Raw genomic sequence first — 18019 nt, forward strand, 5'->3', positions numbered from 1 at the left:
AACATATATCTTATATAACATATTAGTATATGATAATATACAATAATTATATATGATCCAGAAAAGTATAATCCTGGCTGCGCAGTTTGTGAGATCTCTGGTGAGCTATGAGAACATAAATTAAAAGAAGAAAAAAGGGAACCATAGAACAAAAATTTAAAAAGGCAAGCCGGGTAGTCCTAGTAGCTTGGGCCTATAAATTAATAAAAAGAGTAGAAGATGGATAAAAGGTAACCTGCAACAAATGTTTTGAATTTTGAAATTATTTTCTGAAATTTATTATAAATATAATTATGGAAGAGTTTTCTGTTGAAAACATTCCCATACATATAGAGGAACTGGAACATGATATTCCTGATTCGAATGAATCTGAGGATGAGGCCTCAGGTATTTAATAAAATAAAAAAATGTTAATTAAATTTTCAAATTTCATTCTTTTTTTACAGATTCAGCAACGAGAAGGAAACAGATTCCTTCTAAGCTGTCCTCCCATTTAAAAGGTCTTATGGGAGAAGCGAATTTGAGATTTGCCCGAGGAGACCTGGAAGTAGCCAAGAGAATGTGTTTTGAAGTTATCAGACAAGCACCGAGTGCTTTTGAGCCATATTTAACGTTAGCTCAAATATACGAGAATAATAACACCAAGAAATATAAAGGCATTGCTTTAAACTTCTGTACATGATAGAATATATAAGGATATATTTTTTTAGCTTTCTTAATGCTTGCTTGCCATGTTCAACCCTCTAATTCCGAAATATGGTGCCGATTGGGTGATGTAGAACATCAGGACAACCAGCTTAAAGCTGCCATAACTTGTTACACTCGAGCAATACATGCCGAGCCTAGTAATATTGACTTACACAACAAAAGAATGATGCTAGTTCAACAAAAAGGTTTGAAAAAAAATTCTAGTAACTTAATTATTTTATCTCACTTCATTTAGGATATGCAAGCAGCAAAAGAGGTATTTTACACTGTAAATTAATGCTAGCAAAAGCTTTACCGAAAAATAAGCACGAACAAATTATATCACTTTGTCATGAAGTAGCAAAGGAATATTTTAAAGTCCAGAATTATATTAAAGCCATAGAAGCTTTAAGGGTTCCAATAAAGAGAATACCAGATAAGGTAACAGAGGATTTGTTAAATATGATGCTAGAACTCTTGCTTCTCAGTGAGCGGTATTCGGAATGTTTAGATATTTTTACACAGTTTTGTGGCTTTACATTTGAGTTGACCCTAGAGGAAAACATGTCAATCACTGTTCATTCTTATACAATGCCGGAGAATTTACATGTAAGAAATTACTTTTAAATTTTAAGTAAAAAAAACAGTAAAAAAATTAAATATTCTAGGGTGACATAAAAACAAAATTCATTGTCTGTATAATAAGACTGCAGTGCTATCATTTGATAGCTCCGTTAATTGAGGAAATGCTAGAAAAAGACGATATGGAGGTGAAAGGTATGTTATTTTTTGATATTGCCGAGGCTTTAATGGGTTCGGGATACTTCAAAGAAGCCCTGCAACTGTTGGTTCCTTTGGTGAAAACCAAAAATTATTCGTTAGCCGCTGTATGGTTGAAGCATGCCGAGTGTTTGGCTGGTTGTAAAATGTATAGTGATGTAAGTTCTGCTTTATTTCATTTTACACATTTAAAACCTACATTTTAAAGGCAATTGAGGCATATTATACAGTCATAGCGATGGCTCCTAATCATGTAGATGTACTATATCCCTTAGGAATGCTTCTAATCTATCAAGATAGAAAAAAAGAAGCTTTGGAGGTGTTGTCTCAAGATATTAGGTGATTAAAAATAAATAAAAATAATTAAAAAATTAGTTAAAATATTGTTTTAGTTTGGGAAAACTTCATGTCGCTCTTCTAATTGAACAAATGAAACTTTTAAAACAAATCGGCGATTTGAAAAACTACTGGACATGCTGCGAGTTGTTGCTGTCGCGTCACTGTGTAGTCTTGCAAAATTACGAAGAACTGAAGATAGCACTTAGATTCCTAACGGTAAAGGAAAAAATTGCGAAAATCAGAAGGGTTAGGCTTTTTAGACATCAGGACACTAGTGACTTAGATTTTGAGAAGTTTGAAGGTAAGTTTTTTTGTATTTCGCTCAAGGGATTAAGAAAGGAGTATAATGCCACAGATTATACAGATTATAAACTTTGTTTTTTCTTTATTGTTTTTCGTGGTTCCAATTTTCGGAATCGGGCACTAGTTAGGTTACTAGTTTGCGCACATAGCACGCCCACCTATGGCTCCTAAAATTGTGCATAGCGCCTGACCGGCACAGTTATTAGAGAGATATCGGAAAACCGAATAGCGTCCAGTATTTACGCGTACCTTATCATGGTTACGATATACGCGAGTCAATTTTTAACGCAACGCTCGCTAATAACGTTACCGCCTGACGTAATTTGCGGATCAATTACACCCAAGAATGGTAAGGTTAACTGGTCTTGAATTACACCAAGCGCTATTTCTAAATAACGTTTTTAAAGATTGTTTAAATGGGCATGTGCGGGTATTTGACAACCGGGGCCGGCCGGCGAGATCTTTTATTTTAGGTTATGTTTGAATTGTTTTGAATTATTACTTTAGTTTTATTAGGTAATTTGATATTTAAGTAGCTGGAATTAGTTATAATTAAATAAATATGGCTCAAAATATGGATTCCACCTCTTCCAATATTAAAGAACCTATAAAGAGGCTTAGGTTTACAGCAGATGACGACTTAGCCCTTCTAAGAGAATTTGTTGCCCTAAACCCACTGGTAGACGTTGAACAATAAAGCACTGGAAATAAGCACTTTAGCCCTTTAGTTTTAAAATACATAGTAAACAAAACAATTTCAAAGTTTTAAATTCAAAGTTAGTTTAAATAGCGGACGCGACGCGTACAGAATTCTTTCCGATCCGATAACTATAAATAAAGAGAGTTAATACTACCTCACGTAAAGGAAATAACACCTGGCCTTATTAACGTCCATGCACGCTATTCGGTTTAGCGATATCTCTCTATTACGCTGTATATTGTTATTTTACGCGAGTTTATTTTTGCGCACAGGAAATTTTACTCGTTTGCTCATCGTCATAAAAAACAATTTTCGTACCACGAATTAGGGATAAGATTTTTATCTGTATACATATAGTATACCTAATCTGTGATAATGCTATCCATGTATTCGCGCATGGTAGACGGTGATAGGGATCCTCGGCAGGTCGGCCATTTTTAGGCTCTACCCTCTGAGTCACACTCTGAGTGACGTAACGACTTCGGCTGTGCAACGCCATCTATAACAGAAGGCAATGGGCTGTCTATCATTTTAAATCTATAACTGGAAAACCACAGATCACACTACATTGATATTTTTTTTTGTTTTTAGTTAGTTTTGAACCAGATGTTGAAGATGAGTATCAACTTTACAAAGAAATATTGCAGTTTGCTTATGATTCAGAGGAATACGTGTTATACCAGAAATTTGCCTTCATGGGACTACTATCTAAACGATTTCAAAAACATTTTAGTAAGATCAAAAACGATCTTTTAATATTTTAATAATTTATAATTTTATTACGATTTTTTCAGCCGAAATTTATCTTATAGCTTGTTTTGCTTGTTTGGCAAACAGAGACTACAACCATGGCTATTTCATGGCCAAGGAGATACTTCTTAGAAACTACCAGAACAACGAAATTTGGAATGTGTATTCTCTGATGCTGAAATTGTTAGATGATCCAAGAAATTTCTCTAGGTTTCTCGGTATTTATTGATGGTTTTATCGAAAAAAAAAACAATAAATAATATGGGATATTTTTAGAATATTCAATGGCACAAAAGAAATTCCCTTTAAGAACTAAAGAACCAATACTAGGAAATTATTACTGTACTAATGCCAATTATTCTGAATGTTTGAGATACTTTTTAAAGGAATATAAAACTTGTTCTTATGGTGTTTTTATGATTGGTAGGTATAGTTCATATCAAATAAACTTTTAGCCACGTAATCAAGCTTGACCGGGACAGTGTTGCCTTCTTTTGCGTATTTTCTTTTAATCAAAATATTTTAGGAAACAAAAATAAATGAATTATAAATATACAAGGGGCAAACCGCTGCCAAGAATGGTGTACAATAAATACCAATTTTGGGAAAAATTTACCAAAAATACCAAATTATTTCCAAAAAAATACCAAATTAGTCCAAAGTCTGTCTTAATCTCTCGATTCTGGCTTATTCTCATTAGGTTCATTCTCGGGTTCATTTAGACAAACCATCATCGTTTCCTTAAGAGCTTTCGATATTTCTCCATTTTCCTTAAGAGTAGAATTTATTTTCTCTAATGTCGAAATAAAGTTGGTTATAAGAGGTTGATTATACTGAAACTTTTCAATTTTTCTTTTATTCCTTTGCGAGCGCTTGTATTTTGTAGACTTCCAAATTGAATTATTGCTTGTTGACGGTAAGTTTGAAGCGGCAGCTGATAATGGTAGTAAAGGGGTAACATCGGGGAGATAATTATTATTGCTTGTGGATGGTATGGCTATAGTGGCGGCTGATAAGGGTAGTTCCGAGGCTCGTTTAGTTGGGGGGATAATTACGTAGTCTAGTATTTCTGTGATTACAGGTAGCTTCACATATTAGATTAGGGGGTACAATTTTGCTACATGAGGGTTTGCATGCCTCTGTAATTTCCTCGGTATTTTCTGTAGAAGGCTGTTTTAGAAATGAAGTTATTTTTGGTTGTGCCTCAGAGGTATTTGAAGAATTATTGCTTACCTCTGATTTAACCTCGGATTTAACTCTGTGATTATTACTAATTTTTGGTATAAATAATTTATTTGCTATATCAAAATGCTTTATCAAGTGTGTTTGAAAATTTGACCTTACCCAGCGTGCCTTTGTAACTCTTGTTTTTGTGGTTTTTGTAGAAGGATGATATTTTATTTGTAAAGTTACTTGCTTTTTACAAAAGCAGGTTATTTTGCATATTAAAGTCGGTCCCGAAATCGAGTTTGCCTCGAAGTTTGCAGTAGAATTTGGAAGTAAAATTGATGTGCTAAAAATAATGTTATTAAACAGACTATTGCAATTCAGAGTGCTCCAGAGTTCATCACCAATTTTTGACTTTAACCATTGTTCTAGTATTTTAGAAACTATATTATTTTCTTGGGTATAATCAGTTTCCAAAACATGTAGAGTGGTATGTTCTGAAAGACTTCCAGAACTAAACGATTTTGTCAAAGCACCTTTAGATTCTAGATATTTTTCAGTATTAGCTTTAGATGTACTTGGGGCTAGAAATATAGATATTTTTCAATATTAGCTTTAGATGCAAATGGGCTAGAAATGATGCAATCATCTTCCCGGCCGTCGTCGCCACGTGCGTCTAATCCAGCGTTGCCAGATGTCCAACAAAATACCTGTTTAATACCAGTTTAATATCAAATAAAACCAGTTTATTTAAACCAAAAACTCGTAATACAAAACTAAAATGTTAAAACGAATGATAATGTCAGGAAATAAATAAATAATTGTGGCAACTTGACATTTTTTACAGCAGTGCTACCACCTGAATCCCCAGGTGGAAGCTTAAGTTCCAGTTAGTCAGCCCGGCGCCGAATATATCCATGGTTCGCAACAATAAATTTAAAAATCGCGCCCTCGATTATGTAACTAAAAGTTTAATTGATATCAAATATACTTATATACTCAATAAAATTTAAACTTATATATTTTTATTAATATTTCTTACACCATTTTAGCTATGTGTACGTTACAACAATACTGTCAAAGGACTAAAAACCAAGAGAACAAAAAGTCAATGTTAGAAACCGTGACTCAACTGTTCTTCAAATACGCGAAAATTCGCAGCAAACATGCCAAACAAGAAGCCTACTATAATTTAGGTCGAATGTACCAACAAATCGGATTGTTTTATTTGGCAGAAATCTACTACAAAAAGGTTTTAACAGTTCAGAATGAATTATTGGATCAACATCCAGATATATTAGGATTAAAAGAAGAATCCGCCTATAATTTACATTTAATTTATAAAAGTTCAGGAAATTTTGAAGCAGCAAGAAAAATTCTATTTCAATATATTGTTATATAGGTATTATTATCGGGAAAAAGTAGGGTTATGGAGAATTTAATGCCAGTTCCTGTCACAAGTCAAAGCTGTCAGAGGGCCTGCCTTTATAGAGCTTTATTTCAAGTTAAATAGATACAAATCAGTGAAAAAATAAAGTAAATTTATCTACATATGAGTTACAATGGTAACGAAGCAAAGAAATGAACTTCTACCTAATATAGGTAAATATAAAGAGCATTCCTAAAAAATATAGGCCCAAAAAATATACATGATCAATTCGCTTTAAAATAGAAGTAAAGGAACATATTATATAGAGTTGTTTTGTGAAGTAACATTTTCCTTATTTAACTGTTTTAAGTTAATATTTTTATAACTTCTCAATATGTACTTACATATGACTTTTAAGCATTAGCAATATTTTAATACTATTACAATTTTCTACATAGTTCTTAACGACTAGAGATATTTTTGTTTCTATACAATGTTGAATAGTAAAACGACTTAAAAAAAAACTAAGTTGGAAATTTGATTTTTTACCATCCTTGTTATACTCACATATTAAGACCTACTAGTATGACGTCACTCAATATGCAACCAACAATACGTTTAGACCGAAGACAATCGATTTAGAAACGAGATTTAATGTATTGTTAGTTGCATATCTTGCCACGTATTTTAAACAGCCAAACCTTTTATTTCCTTATCACTTCTTTCATCTCCTTTGAGCTGGTTTGAGCATGCTGAGGATTTTCTGGAATACTCTCGTGGGGGGCTCTTTAGGTTTGGAAAGCCCGCACTTGTATTTCAACCTGTCGTATTGCTCTCTGACTGTCCTGGTTAGGCTTTGAAGATATCTGTAATAACAGCACCAACTTAATACAAAACTAAATAGCTTTGAAGTCAAAATCTGGTACTTCATAGATAGGTAGAGTCATGGTAGAGTTTTGTTTTAGAATATTTCTGTTTATAATAATGCCGAGCTTCGGTTTTTCAACGATTTTTCTTTACTTTATATAGGTATAGTGTTTCCAAAGTCACTTGGACTGGTTTGCAACTCTGAAGTTGCCAACTCCTGTGGAAACTGACTGTGGACATAATATACATTAAACCTTAGATCTGGTAGCCTAAGTTCTAAGCTTATATCCACAGATTATCTGTGTTATCTCACAAAGAGAGCTTCTGTGCATCGCCTTCATTTGATGACGTCACGAGTAAACCGTTAAGCCTTCTCTGTAGATGGCAATGGTAATAATATTCAAAAAATGTTTTTTTTTGTCTTTTACTTAGGGTAAGGGGGTAAATAAGTTTGTTTTTTACCTGTACGCTGTTTTGTCAACAGTTGATGATGTTTTTATGCAATCGTTGCCTCCAAACTCGCAAATTCGATAGTGATGTAAGATGGCTGCGTCAGCTGGCACATTTAAAGTTCCTAGAAAATATAAAGCTCTACTAGATTTAATGATTTAGATTCTACCATGAAAAAACAATCTTCTAAGCTATAGTCTGTCCCGGCGAGAGAATATATGACAGTGACAGATGTCGTCTATCATCTATCATTTTAATTGAAAATTATACTGTATTTTATGTCATTTTTTGTCTCTTGCTGGACAAACTTTATATATGTATATCTTTCCTAAGACTATTGTATGTTCTAACGAGTGTTGTTCTTACCGTGGCCAGGTATAAATTCCCAAACAAAATGATTGCCAGCTTCCACTACCAATTCCGGCCTGCAGATGTACTTCGATCGTTGCTTATGGGGATGTAGCTTGCTTTTTCTTCTGGTTTTCTTCAAAGTCACCAAATTCGAAGATATAGGATCGGAGAAATCGTAAACTTCCGAATCGTCGTCCCATTGCAGGTAGAAGAAGGCGTTTTGAAAGGAGAACGAACCGGTGCTTCGTGTGTTGAGTCGATGGTTAAGATAACTAAAAAAATAAATATTATAGGCTTGGCTATCTCTAGTTTATCCTCTGTTTATTGGAAAGAATCAATAATAGTAATAAAAATGTTTTATTACTCACTCGATCAGCTGTGGTAAGGTATCGTTGTAATTTGGAATGATGTATTCGTCCAAATCGATGAGTAAAATGTGAGAAAACTTGTACATGGACCTGTACAGACAATCGTTGAGTGCGGCAAAAAGCCCCTCGGTTCGGATCTCCTTCTGGGACACCATGGCTAGTTTCCAGGGCAATAAAGTGACGATACCTTTCTCTTGGTAGTCCCTTAGGATGCAAGATACCTGAGGTCCAATGGTGTGGTTGTAAAAAGTAAAGTGATCTACTCCTAGCAGTCTGTTTAACTCTATAAATTCCATTATTTCCATTTCCTAGTAAGGAAAAAAACAAACCAATAAAAGGAAAATGTACATCTACAATCTTATCCGATAGTCAAGCAGTCTTAAGAGCGATCAACTCAGTAACTACTGAACACTACTCTAAAACCGTCTTAGATACTGGCCTTTGTCAAATCCCTGAGACTGAATGAGAAGGTATAGGTAACTCAAGAAAGGGGAACACAATCATCTATAAGGTCGCGGTGATTAACATTCTCCCTTAATATCAACATTATTTATCGATATTCTGAACTTATAGTTACCTTGTTATAATCAAAATGAAGTGGTTTCACGCACACCCCGAATCTACCAATAGGGGCGCTATTCATCGAAGGTGCTTTCCAATTGCTTTCGTTCAAATTATTGATGACGTTGAGCATATTCGTGGGCGGGTCCTTGAGTTTGGCAACCACGCTAACGGCTACAGGTACGGATAAGTTAGCGCGAAGAGGACACATGACAAAACATGCGCTATACCTCAAGTTCCAGTTTTCTCTGATTATCTAAAACATTAAACATACTTATATACACTGAAAAAAGAATAACAAAACTACACTACTAAGTATTTAAGTAACGTTAATCTAACGTAGTATCTTACTTTTATTATTATATTTAGAAAAGAAGCTTGAAATTTTGAATAGATGGTTAAAATTAAAAACTACAACAGGTTCGTCATAAATTGGGCCCCACGTTGGGCGCCAATCCCCAAGGGTAAGTATAAACCGACAATAAAATGTGAGTCTTCTTCATTCTTACCTTGAGTTTTGCTGGGACCGTTCTTGATATGTTTACCGTAGCATTTCCATCCATTATTCTGTACCACAATCTACACCATACCCTTTCCGGACCTCTGGTCTTCGTAGCGGCTATGATACGAATGTTCCTCTGGTTTCTCCTTTGATCGTAGTAGGCAGAAAATACGAAAAACTTGTATTTCGACCCATTGACGTTTTGCCATGACCCATAGGATATGGTGAAATTCTCAGGATAGGGTGGCAATTGGTTCTCGGAAATCACCTGTGTCAAATGTCAAATTTACACAAATTAAACAAAAGAATATTTTATAGTAACAGTTGTTCTGAACTTCATTAAGAATATGCGCAATAGGTGATATGCTATCTCTCAAAAACACGTAAAGTTATATACAGCTGGGTACTGAATAACTGGTGGTTATATGTATAATAGAATATTATTTTTACCTTTGTTACATAACGTGGAGCATTATCTATGTTAGGGATGTGCATTCGAGGTTTCCCTATTAGGAATGATCCTATGTCTCCGGTGTCCATCATGGCTTGTCCCACACGAATGGAGATATAGTCGTCGTCCTATAAAAAATAAGAACTATTCGTTATTACTTGTGTCTAGTAGTAAAAAATATTTTGTTTATTCTCTTATATATAATTTATTTCTTACTGAATTCATATAACCTTATATCGCCTAAGTTATGCTAACCATAAAAAGAATATATATAATAATACTCCCTTACATTATTAATGGGAATTAAGATTTCCTCTACCCTTTATAGGTAACAGCCATGATATACAATAGACATTTTGAATAATAATATAAAAATTAAAATCATTAATTAATGTCACATATAATAAATTTACAACCGTTTCATCGACATCCCCTGGTACAACTACCAGTGGCGGTTCGTGGTTATTATTATAGGGAGGTCAGTATCTAAAAATATTGCGGCGATTTTTTTTAAGACGCGACCAAATTTAATTGGTTTCTTACAAGGTACTTGTACGTTTAGTTAAAGAAAAAATAAATCTAAAAATAAATACAAATTATGTTACAATAAAACCTACCATTACATTTTTAAACAGGTGGTCTAATGCCATTTCACTAAAAATCCGGTCAATGTTCTTTACACAAATTTTCCACGGTAGGATTTAAGAGACACTTAAATAATAATGTCACAAAAATATAAATACATATACAGGGTTGTTCACCACATACGACACGGAGTATTGTAGCTAAACGATGAGATTTTTACAAATTGTAAGTTTTGGGTTCGATGAAGGACTATTAGAGGTACAATTTAAAAATATTTTTACAAGATACAGAGTGTCCCAAATAAATAAAAAATATCAAAGTTGCATTTTTTTAAATGGAACACCCTGTATATTATTACATTTTTTGTTTCTGCGATTAAAATAAAGGTAAATTTGATTAAGGTTTATTACACTTAAACCTTACCGTTTTTGAAATATTTTCAATTTTCTGAAATTGCAGTAAAAAAATTAAGGCTTCATTTCTCCAAGGGTGTCAAAGTTTTTAATACTAAATATTTACTGAAGTCTATTTATTGATCAGTTATTGTGTTGCAATAATAAAAATATAAATTATAGAGAAGAAAAGAAGAAATATTATTTTAAATAATTTCTAGCTTTAAACGGCTATATCTTGTTTAATTTAAATAGAACACCCTGTATATTTTAGGAGAATCAGATGCACAATTTAATTGTCTATCAAATTGTATTATACCATTTTTTACCTATCCCTTCAAGTTTTCGTAGAAAATGCATTTTCTTATAATTTAAACCTCATTTATCAATATACCCATGGAATATTGACATTTTAGATTGTTTTTAAAGCGACAAATGTACAAAATGTACAGGCTAGTAATATTATCGTTTTTAGCAAAATGATAATATTACTAGGCCATTTGTATGCAAGAAGTGAACTATTTAAATCTTTATAAAAGAGTATACCACTATAATTAAATAACCACCATTATTTCCGCACAAATACTAATTAATTACATACTTAATTGTTCGTTAATAAATTATTCTCAATAGATGTGGATTTGAATCAGAAATCAATATAATAATAAGTTATGAAAATGAATGTCTCTGTTGTTATAAATATAAGCTTTTGTCAAAAAATGAAATATCATTTTTAAGGTGTTACTTTTTACCACATTGCCTAATACACATACAAAATTTAGTTTTTTTACTATTTCAGCAATTATTACAAATCAACGCAACAGTCAATTAATGTAGTTCGAATACTAGAATCATATTAATCATTCTTTAACAAATATTTAAACAGCTTTTTATATTTTTTTAATGAAATAAACAAAGTAGATCGACAATATTGGTATCTGTTCTCTTTAAAAAGTTGCCACATTTTTAAAAATAATCTAAAATGTCAGTATTCCATGTGTATATTGATAAATGAGTTTTTAATTACAAGAAAATGCATTTTCTACGGAAACTTGAAGAGATAGGTAAAATATGGTATAATACAGTTTGATAGACAATTAAATTGTGCATCTGATTCTCATAAAATATACAGGGTGTTCCGTTTAAATTAAACAAGTTATTGCCGTTTAAATCTAGTAATTATTTAAAATGTAATTTTAGACACTCTGTATAAGGTAGTATAATTTTTATTATTGCAACACAATAACTGATCAATAAATAAACTTCAGTAAATATTTAGTATTAAAAACTTTGATACCCTTTGAGAAATGAAGCCTTAAAGTTTTGACTGGAATTTCACAAAATTGAAAATATTTCAAAAACGGTAAGATTAAAGTGCGGTAAACCTTAATCAAATTTACCTTTATTTTAATCGTAGAAACTAAAAATGTAATAATATACAGGGTGTTCCATTTAAAAAAAATATAACTTTGATATTTTTTATTTATTTGGGACACTCTGTATCTTGTAAAAATATTTTTAAATTGTAGCTCTAATAGTCCTTCAACGAACACAAAACTTACAATTTGTAAAAATCTCATCGTTTAGCTACAATACTCCGTGTCGTATGCGGTGTACAACCCTGTATACACATACACATTTCTAAAGTTTTATTTCACATTTTTTTATAATTTAAGTCAATTCGTTCTCTAAACGTTTTTGGAAATTTAAGCAATTGTTTTCTTTTAACCGTACGATTTTACAAACTAAACACCATATGTTGTCTATTTGAAAATATCTATTCCAGAATCAGTCAAAAAGAAGTTCATTGTTTATCCAGAACCAGAAAATTATGAATTATTACCCACACAAATTTCGCGCTGCATCTCAAACCCTCGGCTACGCCAAAGCTACGGCAACTAAAACTAAATTTTTTTTTGATATTAAAAATTTAAATATTGATTTATATTGACTAAACCAAACATAATACGCGATACGCGATAAACGGTACAAAAACCTACGTTGTTTTATAATTTGAGCTTTTATAAACACCCAAACTGCTCAAACAGCGAAATTTTTCCAGCTATATGACTGAAATCCTGTAATATATTTATATAGAAATAATGCACTCGATATTTCTTAATCAACCATTTTGATTCTCAACTAATAAACAATATTACAAATTACAATAATAACATGCTGGGGTTTCTAGACAAAGACAAAAACCGCCACTTTTTATATCGTTTGTCAGTAAACTACCAAATACAAGTCTATATAAAGTTGCCTACCTTACAAATCCTGTTATGAATGACGCGGTCAATGGCCAATATAAACTATTTTTTTCCTGAGTGAATCATACTCTAAAATTTAGTCCTGGATTTTTGAACACCATGTATATCATATAGGGCTTTTTATTTCTGGTTGCTATGGAAACCAACCAAAATTTGTCGAACTGCATCAAACCGATTAAATATTTTGACGTTAAATCATTTTTCCTAACGTTAATTTTTGACTTTGACAATTCGATCAAAACTAGTTCAATAAAAATTCAATCAAAGCGAAAATACATAAACAAGATCGTACTTTTAGAAGATGCAGTTATCGGATGAGGCGAAAGAAAGGGTACAAATCGTACTAGACATAATGAGGAGACTGTTCCACATTGGATTCATACCGTTTATCCTCTACATGGGCTACAAGATGGGACCTGACAGTGGATGTGGAGCGTTTCACTTCACGCACTTGTTGTGGCATTATTAATTTTTATGGAGTCGAATAAAAAGTTATGGTGAAACAGATTAAATATAATGTTTGTTATTTCAATAAAATACTTACTTGAAATTCGTTATCGTAGTCCATTTTGTCTTTGTTGTGGTGGTAGCTTAGTGATCCATGTCTGACTAGTATTCCTAAAAAATTAAATGAATTATAGTGCTTATTCTGTATTCGTAAGCGAAAAAAAATACTGGGCTTTGATTTATAAGACTTACAATTTTAAATTAAAAATTATTTTTAGTTTTTCGTCTCTACAAATTTAAGAAAAAAAACTGCATGTATTGTGATTGTATGTCCTAAACATCTTAATTTTTGAGATACAGATGGTAAATTTACTGTGGCGTCTATCAAGTTTTATATTGATTTTTTTTCAGGAAATTTTACTATCCCCAAACGAAAAAAAATGTTGGCTTTAGATTTTTTTATATACAGACCTGTTGTTTTTTCTTTTTCATCAATGAAAAATATTTCTGTGAAGACGATGAACCCAAACACTGCGAAGAACATGACAACAATAAAAAAGCTCATGTTAGCGCGCTGTTTGTTCCTAAAATTAATGTACTTGCTTCTCCCTCCGCTAGAGGAACCCATTATTTATAAATCTGCAAGAAAAACATAACTAATTGTAGCTATATTAACTCACTCGAAAAAATAAAAAAAAAATCTTTATATAAGAAAGTATTTTTATTTTATTTTAATGTGTAATCTGTGTAATCAACTAGTATTAGTGATGTTGGTAGCGAATATTTCCATTCGAATTTTGCAGGAAATTTCCGAAATATTCGGTCCCAAAATCGCGAATATTCGCAAAAATCCGAATTTTGCAAGAAATTTCTTTTCAAAATTCAAGACATTGAGCCAAAATTTAACGAAAGTGTATCAAGTATGCCGATTCTTAAGTCAGAAGAAGAAGAATGCTTCTCCGCCTTACAAGATAAAAAACCTATGGCTCTTGAACCAATGCATTTTGCCGCGAATCTCTTGGACCAGTGCCTTCTAATAAAAGATCAGCCTACGGGCGGACTTTTGTTTACTTCATCAGCTGTACATACTTAGATATTGGGTTAGATTCCGTTTCATATTTTGTCGGTTGATTTTTGGTTTTAACGTGGTTTTAACTCTTTGATTTTTGGTATTATTTATTATTGTAGTGCAAAAAACTAATTATTTTGGTGTTGAAGTGACATAAACTACTACCAGATATATGGTCACTCTCGGTTTCGCATAAAAAAATAGAAATTTTAAAAATTACACGTTGTGCAAGTGATTTAACCTAAAAGTGCCCATACATTTTTACTTATCGTGATTTTTGTGTGTGTTTTTTTATGACTCTAACAATTCATCAATAAAGCTTAAGTGGAGTGTGTTATTGGTGCTATGCCTCATCTTTGTTGTGTTCCTGGTGGAAAGGATAGTTACTAAGGATAGTTATTATACTAGGCAGCCTAAAGTGTCCGGAAGAGCAAGAAAAGTGGGTACGAGTTATAAATCAAGAGAATTTTATTGAAAATATCTTTAATAAATTTAAAAATAATATTCTCCCATGATGGTATTAATGAAAACTGGACAATTATGTTTATTTTATTCATATTGTGGAATCTCCACTCCAAGTGTTGCTGGTTCAGCTTCGATAGATTCAAACACGTAGGTAGGTATTATGATCTAGGGAAAAATAAAGAATATGTGTATTAGAGATCATGAAAAAGATTATTATTTTGAGTTCAAATTTTAAAAAAGATTTTTGTAAAGACAAGACTGATACAGTTTAAAAGAAGAATGTGTTTTTGTTTGATAATATATAATGTATGTTAAGCATAACATATATTTGTTCAGTAATTTTTAATGAATAGTATTGATTATTTATAATACCAAATTAATATCAAATATTTAAGTGATGGCTGAATACAATATGAATAAAATAACAATAAAATTGGTATATTTGCATAATACAAAATTAAGTTTTAAGAATAAAGGTGTTACTAAAAATACTAAGAAATTCATATTTCTTTGTTTTAATTGGTCTAATGTTATTTACATTTTACGTAAGAATTATACTGTATCATCGAAAAAAAATCGGCGTCTAGTTGGCTTGGAAATAAACATCGATGACATTCCCTAAATAACTGTACACATAAAATAATTAACTAGAATTTTACAATCTTGGAAAATTTGATATTCTTGAACCTTGATTCTAAATATTCTAAATTTTTTGATTTTCTTGGAATTTAGGTTCGGGAAAAACGCTGATTGATTTTTCATTTGGTTTTCATTATTTTATTTGGTTTAAAAAAAAAACGGTTCGGCTAACATTATAGCCTCCATCAGTGTTGTGTCATATGAAAAAAATAGTGTCGAATATAATCCAAAAATTGCATATAAAATATTCACACCACGCACATAATGTTTACTGCGTACTCCATAGTCAATGTAGATAATTTTAGTGTTAAGAATAATAATTTTAAAAATATGTGGTCATCTTTTGATAAGTTTATATTAGTTTATTAATTGCAGTAAACATTATGAGGTGTGAATTATATTGTATATGTAATTTTTTGGATTATATTCGACACTATTTTTCTCATATGACACAACACTGTGAAGGCTATAGTTAGCCGAAACGTTTTTTTTTAAACCAAATAAAAATAATGAAACCCCAAATGAAAACTTAATCAGCGTTTTCCCGAACCTAAAATCCCAAGAAAATCAAAAATTTTAGAATAATTTAACATATAAAATGCCAGCGATCTTCATTTCATAGCCATCGCTGACGCTTTTTAGATAATATTGTATTATTTGTAAATATAATTTTTCGAACATTGATACTTGCAAAATATACATATAAATTTTGTGAATGCAAATAATAATACATCACTATTAGTAGATATTAAATGTTTTTGTTAAATTAGATCGATTTTCAAACCCCAAAATTTAAAATATATTTACATTTTACCCATTATCTTATGTACCTATACATTATTTGTACATTGTAAAACATTTGCTGCATTTGTATGGTTCATAGTTTATTTGTCAAAGTATTTATTACTATAAATAGGTATATATGTTGTAGTTATTAACTGTATATTATGTATATTTCATTTAAACTATATCATTTTTAAAATACAAACCAAAAATCTGAGGAATAATTATGTTTTCCATGTATTCTACAACATATTTATTAATCCGTTATATCTAACTAGCGTGACGTCATAAATCTCGCCCGTAGGCTGATCTTTTAATAGAAGGCACTGCTTGGACCCCTGTTTCCTGGGAGAGCACCTTAACAATGAAGAATACATAGCCGCTATGGAATTTATCAACAATATCACCAACAATCATCCTCAGTTTGTCAATAATAAGCCATTTTTACAGATTATTTTTTGAAAAGAATTCTCGGTTTTTCGTCACTGAAAAAAAATCTACAAAATAAAAAGTTAACTCTCTCCCCAACACAACTATTCAAGAACACTTTAGATGTTATAGCAGATACATCTACCATATGACGCCGTTTTTTTTTCGATCATACAGTATTATAAACTCGATGTATTTAGATATTTTAAATAGCTTTTTCTTTGTTCTTTGTGTCTTTCTTCTGACTATGGGTAGAGATATACCTACTGAAATCTTAGGCATTTTTCTAAAATCTTCTGTTTTAATCGGTTTTAACTAACTGATATTTTTGTTTGGTTTGCCAGAAATAAACATAAAGATTATTATAAAAAAATGAGTTCGAGAAGATTTTAGAAAAAAATTATTTTTTAATTTTTTTTCATTTTGTTACACCACTTCAAAAAATTCTAAATAATTCCTGAGTATAAAGAAGTATAAAAGACATTTTCTTATGATTTTAGTGGGTGACATATATTACAAAGATTAAAAAAATGAAGATTTTAATTTTCTTTCCTCCGCTAAAAATCGGCTTTTCGTTTAAGAATCATGACCATATTCTTTTTTCATGTCTCAGACTTCTAAGAATCCGAAAAAAATCATCATTAATTAATTTTGAATTTTACTATAAAAATAAAAATAAAATTGAAAAAACAGGTTTTTTGAAAATCTCGAAAATCGTTTGAGTTAAAGAGCTAAAATTTTAGGTGAATTATTTTGATTCGACACTAAATAGACCCCCTGAGTGCGAGTACAAAAAGCCACGGGGGCAGATTTCCTATATTAATCCGGCTATACCCTTTAATAAAAATTAAAAAGGTGAAACAACGTACTTGAGATTATTGCATACAATTCCGAAATATCACCATCAAAGCAGCCTGTTCCATGGCGCCCCTGTTGCAGGAAAAAACAGCTGATCCCGCATTCCCGTATTCACGCCCGATCACAAGGCCACATCGCGGTAAATCCACTTTGAAAACCGCGAAAATACACACCGAAGGCTCTCATACCGCGTTTATGGATACGAAAACACAAAGACACGTCACGCGATGGTGAATTATTAAACTACATTGGGAAAACAAACGTTGGCAAACGAAAAATGATTTCCGATTGCCGGAAAACTCACAACGGGGGCGAAAAAGAATTGTTGGGGAGGTTGGGCATGCGCAAATGTGAGTTGGGGAGGTTTTTGTTTGGTTCTGGATCGATAGTAAAGGGAATTTTGGCAGGAGACAGGAAATTTAAGGGTTTTCTTTGAC

General features: G+C 31.8%; 2 protein-coding genes across 2 annotated transcripts; one reads left to right on the forward strand and one right to left on the reverse strand.

The window, feature by feature from the left end:
- The first annotated feature begins 211 nt into the window (after positions 1–211).
- On the forward strand, positions 212–6608 carry LOC115884343 (general transcription factor 3C polypeptide 3). Its single transcript, XM_030902901.1, has 11 exons — positions 212–387; positions 447–656; positions 711–893; positions 944–1296; positions 1356–1625; positions 1676–1806; positions 1860–2107; positions 3401–3541; positions 3604–3777; positions 3836–3982; positions 5779–6608. Exons 1-11 carry the CDS (start codon positions 294–296, stop codon positions 6126–6128), a joined length of 2301 nt encoding a protein of 766 aa, XP_030758761.1. The 5' UTR covers positions 212–293; the 3' UTR covers positions 6129–6608.
- A 152-nt stretch (positions 6609–6760) lies between these two features.
- Positions 6761–17973, reverse strand: LOC115884344 (beta-1,4-galactosyltransferase galt-1). The gene is made up of 10 exons (XM_030902902.1): positions 17594–17973; positions 13811–13978; positions 13437–13510; positions 9645–9773; positions 9202–9462; positions 8709–8948; positions 8132–8439; positions 7779–8035; positions 7425–7536; positions 6761–6961 (listed from the first exon to the last, which is right to left on the reverse strand). The coding sequence occupies exons 2-10, from the start codon at positions 13965–13967 to the stop codon at positions 6820–6822; spliced, it is 1680 nt and encodes a 559-aa protein (XP_030758762.1). The 5' UTR covers positions 13968–13978; positions 17594–17973; the 3' UTR covers positions 6761–6819.
- Between the last annotated feature and the right edge of the window lie 46 nt (positions 17974–18019).

The sequence above is a fragment of the Sitophilus oryzae genome, unplaced genomic scaffold, assembly GCF_002938485.1.
Source record: "Sitophilus oryzae breed Bouriz unplaced genomic scaffold, Soryzae_2.0 scaffold_227_pilon_pilon, whole genome shotgun sequence".
In the NCBI taxonomy this organism is placed as follows: domain Eukaryota; kingdom Metazoa; phylum Arthropoda; class Insecta; order Coleoptera; family Curculionidae; genus Sitophilus; species Sitophilus oryzae.

What these genes read in the sequence shown, in the direction of transcription:
- LOC115884343 (XM_030902901.1), top strand. Translation starts at nt 294, where the DNA reads ATGGAAGAGTTTTCTGTTGAAAACATTCCCATACATATAGAGGAACTG. An exon ending in TAACACCAAGAAATATAAAG is followed by an intron (nt 657 to 710) that starts GCATTGCTTTAA and finishes ATATTTTTTTAG; the next exon opens with CTTTCTTAATGCTTGCTTGC. An exon ending in AAATTTCTCTAGGTTTCTCG is followed by an intron (nt 3,778 to 3,835) that starts GTATTTATTGAT and finishes GGATATTTTTAG; the next exon opens with AATATTCAATGGCACAAAAG.
- LOC115884344 (XM_030902902.1), bottom strand. Translation starts at nt 13,967, where the DNA reads ATGGGTTCCTCTAGCGGAGGGAGAAGCAAGTACATTAATTTTAGGAAC. An exon ending in CGGTCCCAGCAAAACTCAAG is followed by an intron (nt 8,949 to 9,201) that starts GTAAGAATGAAG and finishes TTAATGTTTTAG; the next exon opens with ATAATCAGAGAAAACTGGAA. An exon ending in ACCTTACCACAGCTGATCGA is followed by an intron (nt 8,036 to 8,131) that starts GTGAGTAATAAA and finishes TTATTTTTTTAG; the next exon opens with TTATCTTAACCATCGACTCA.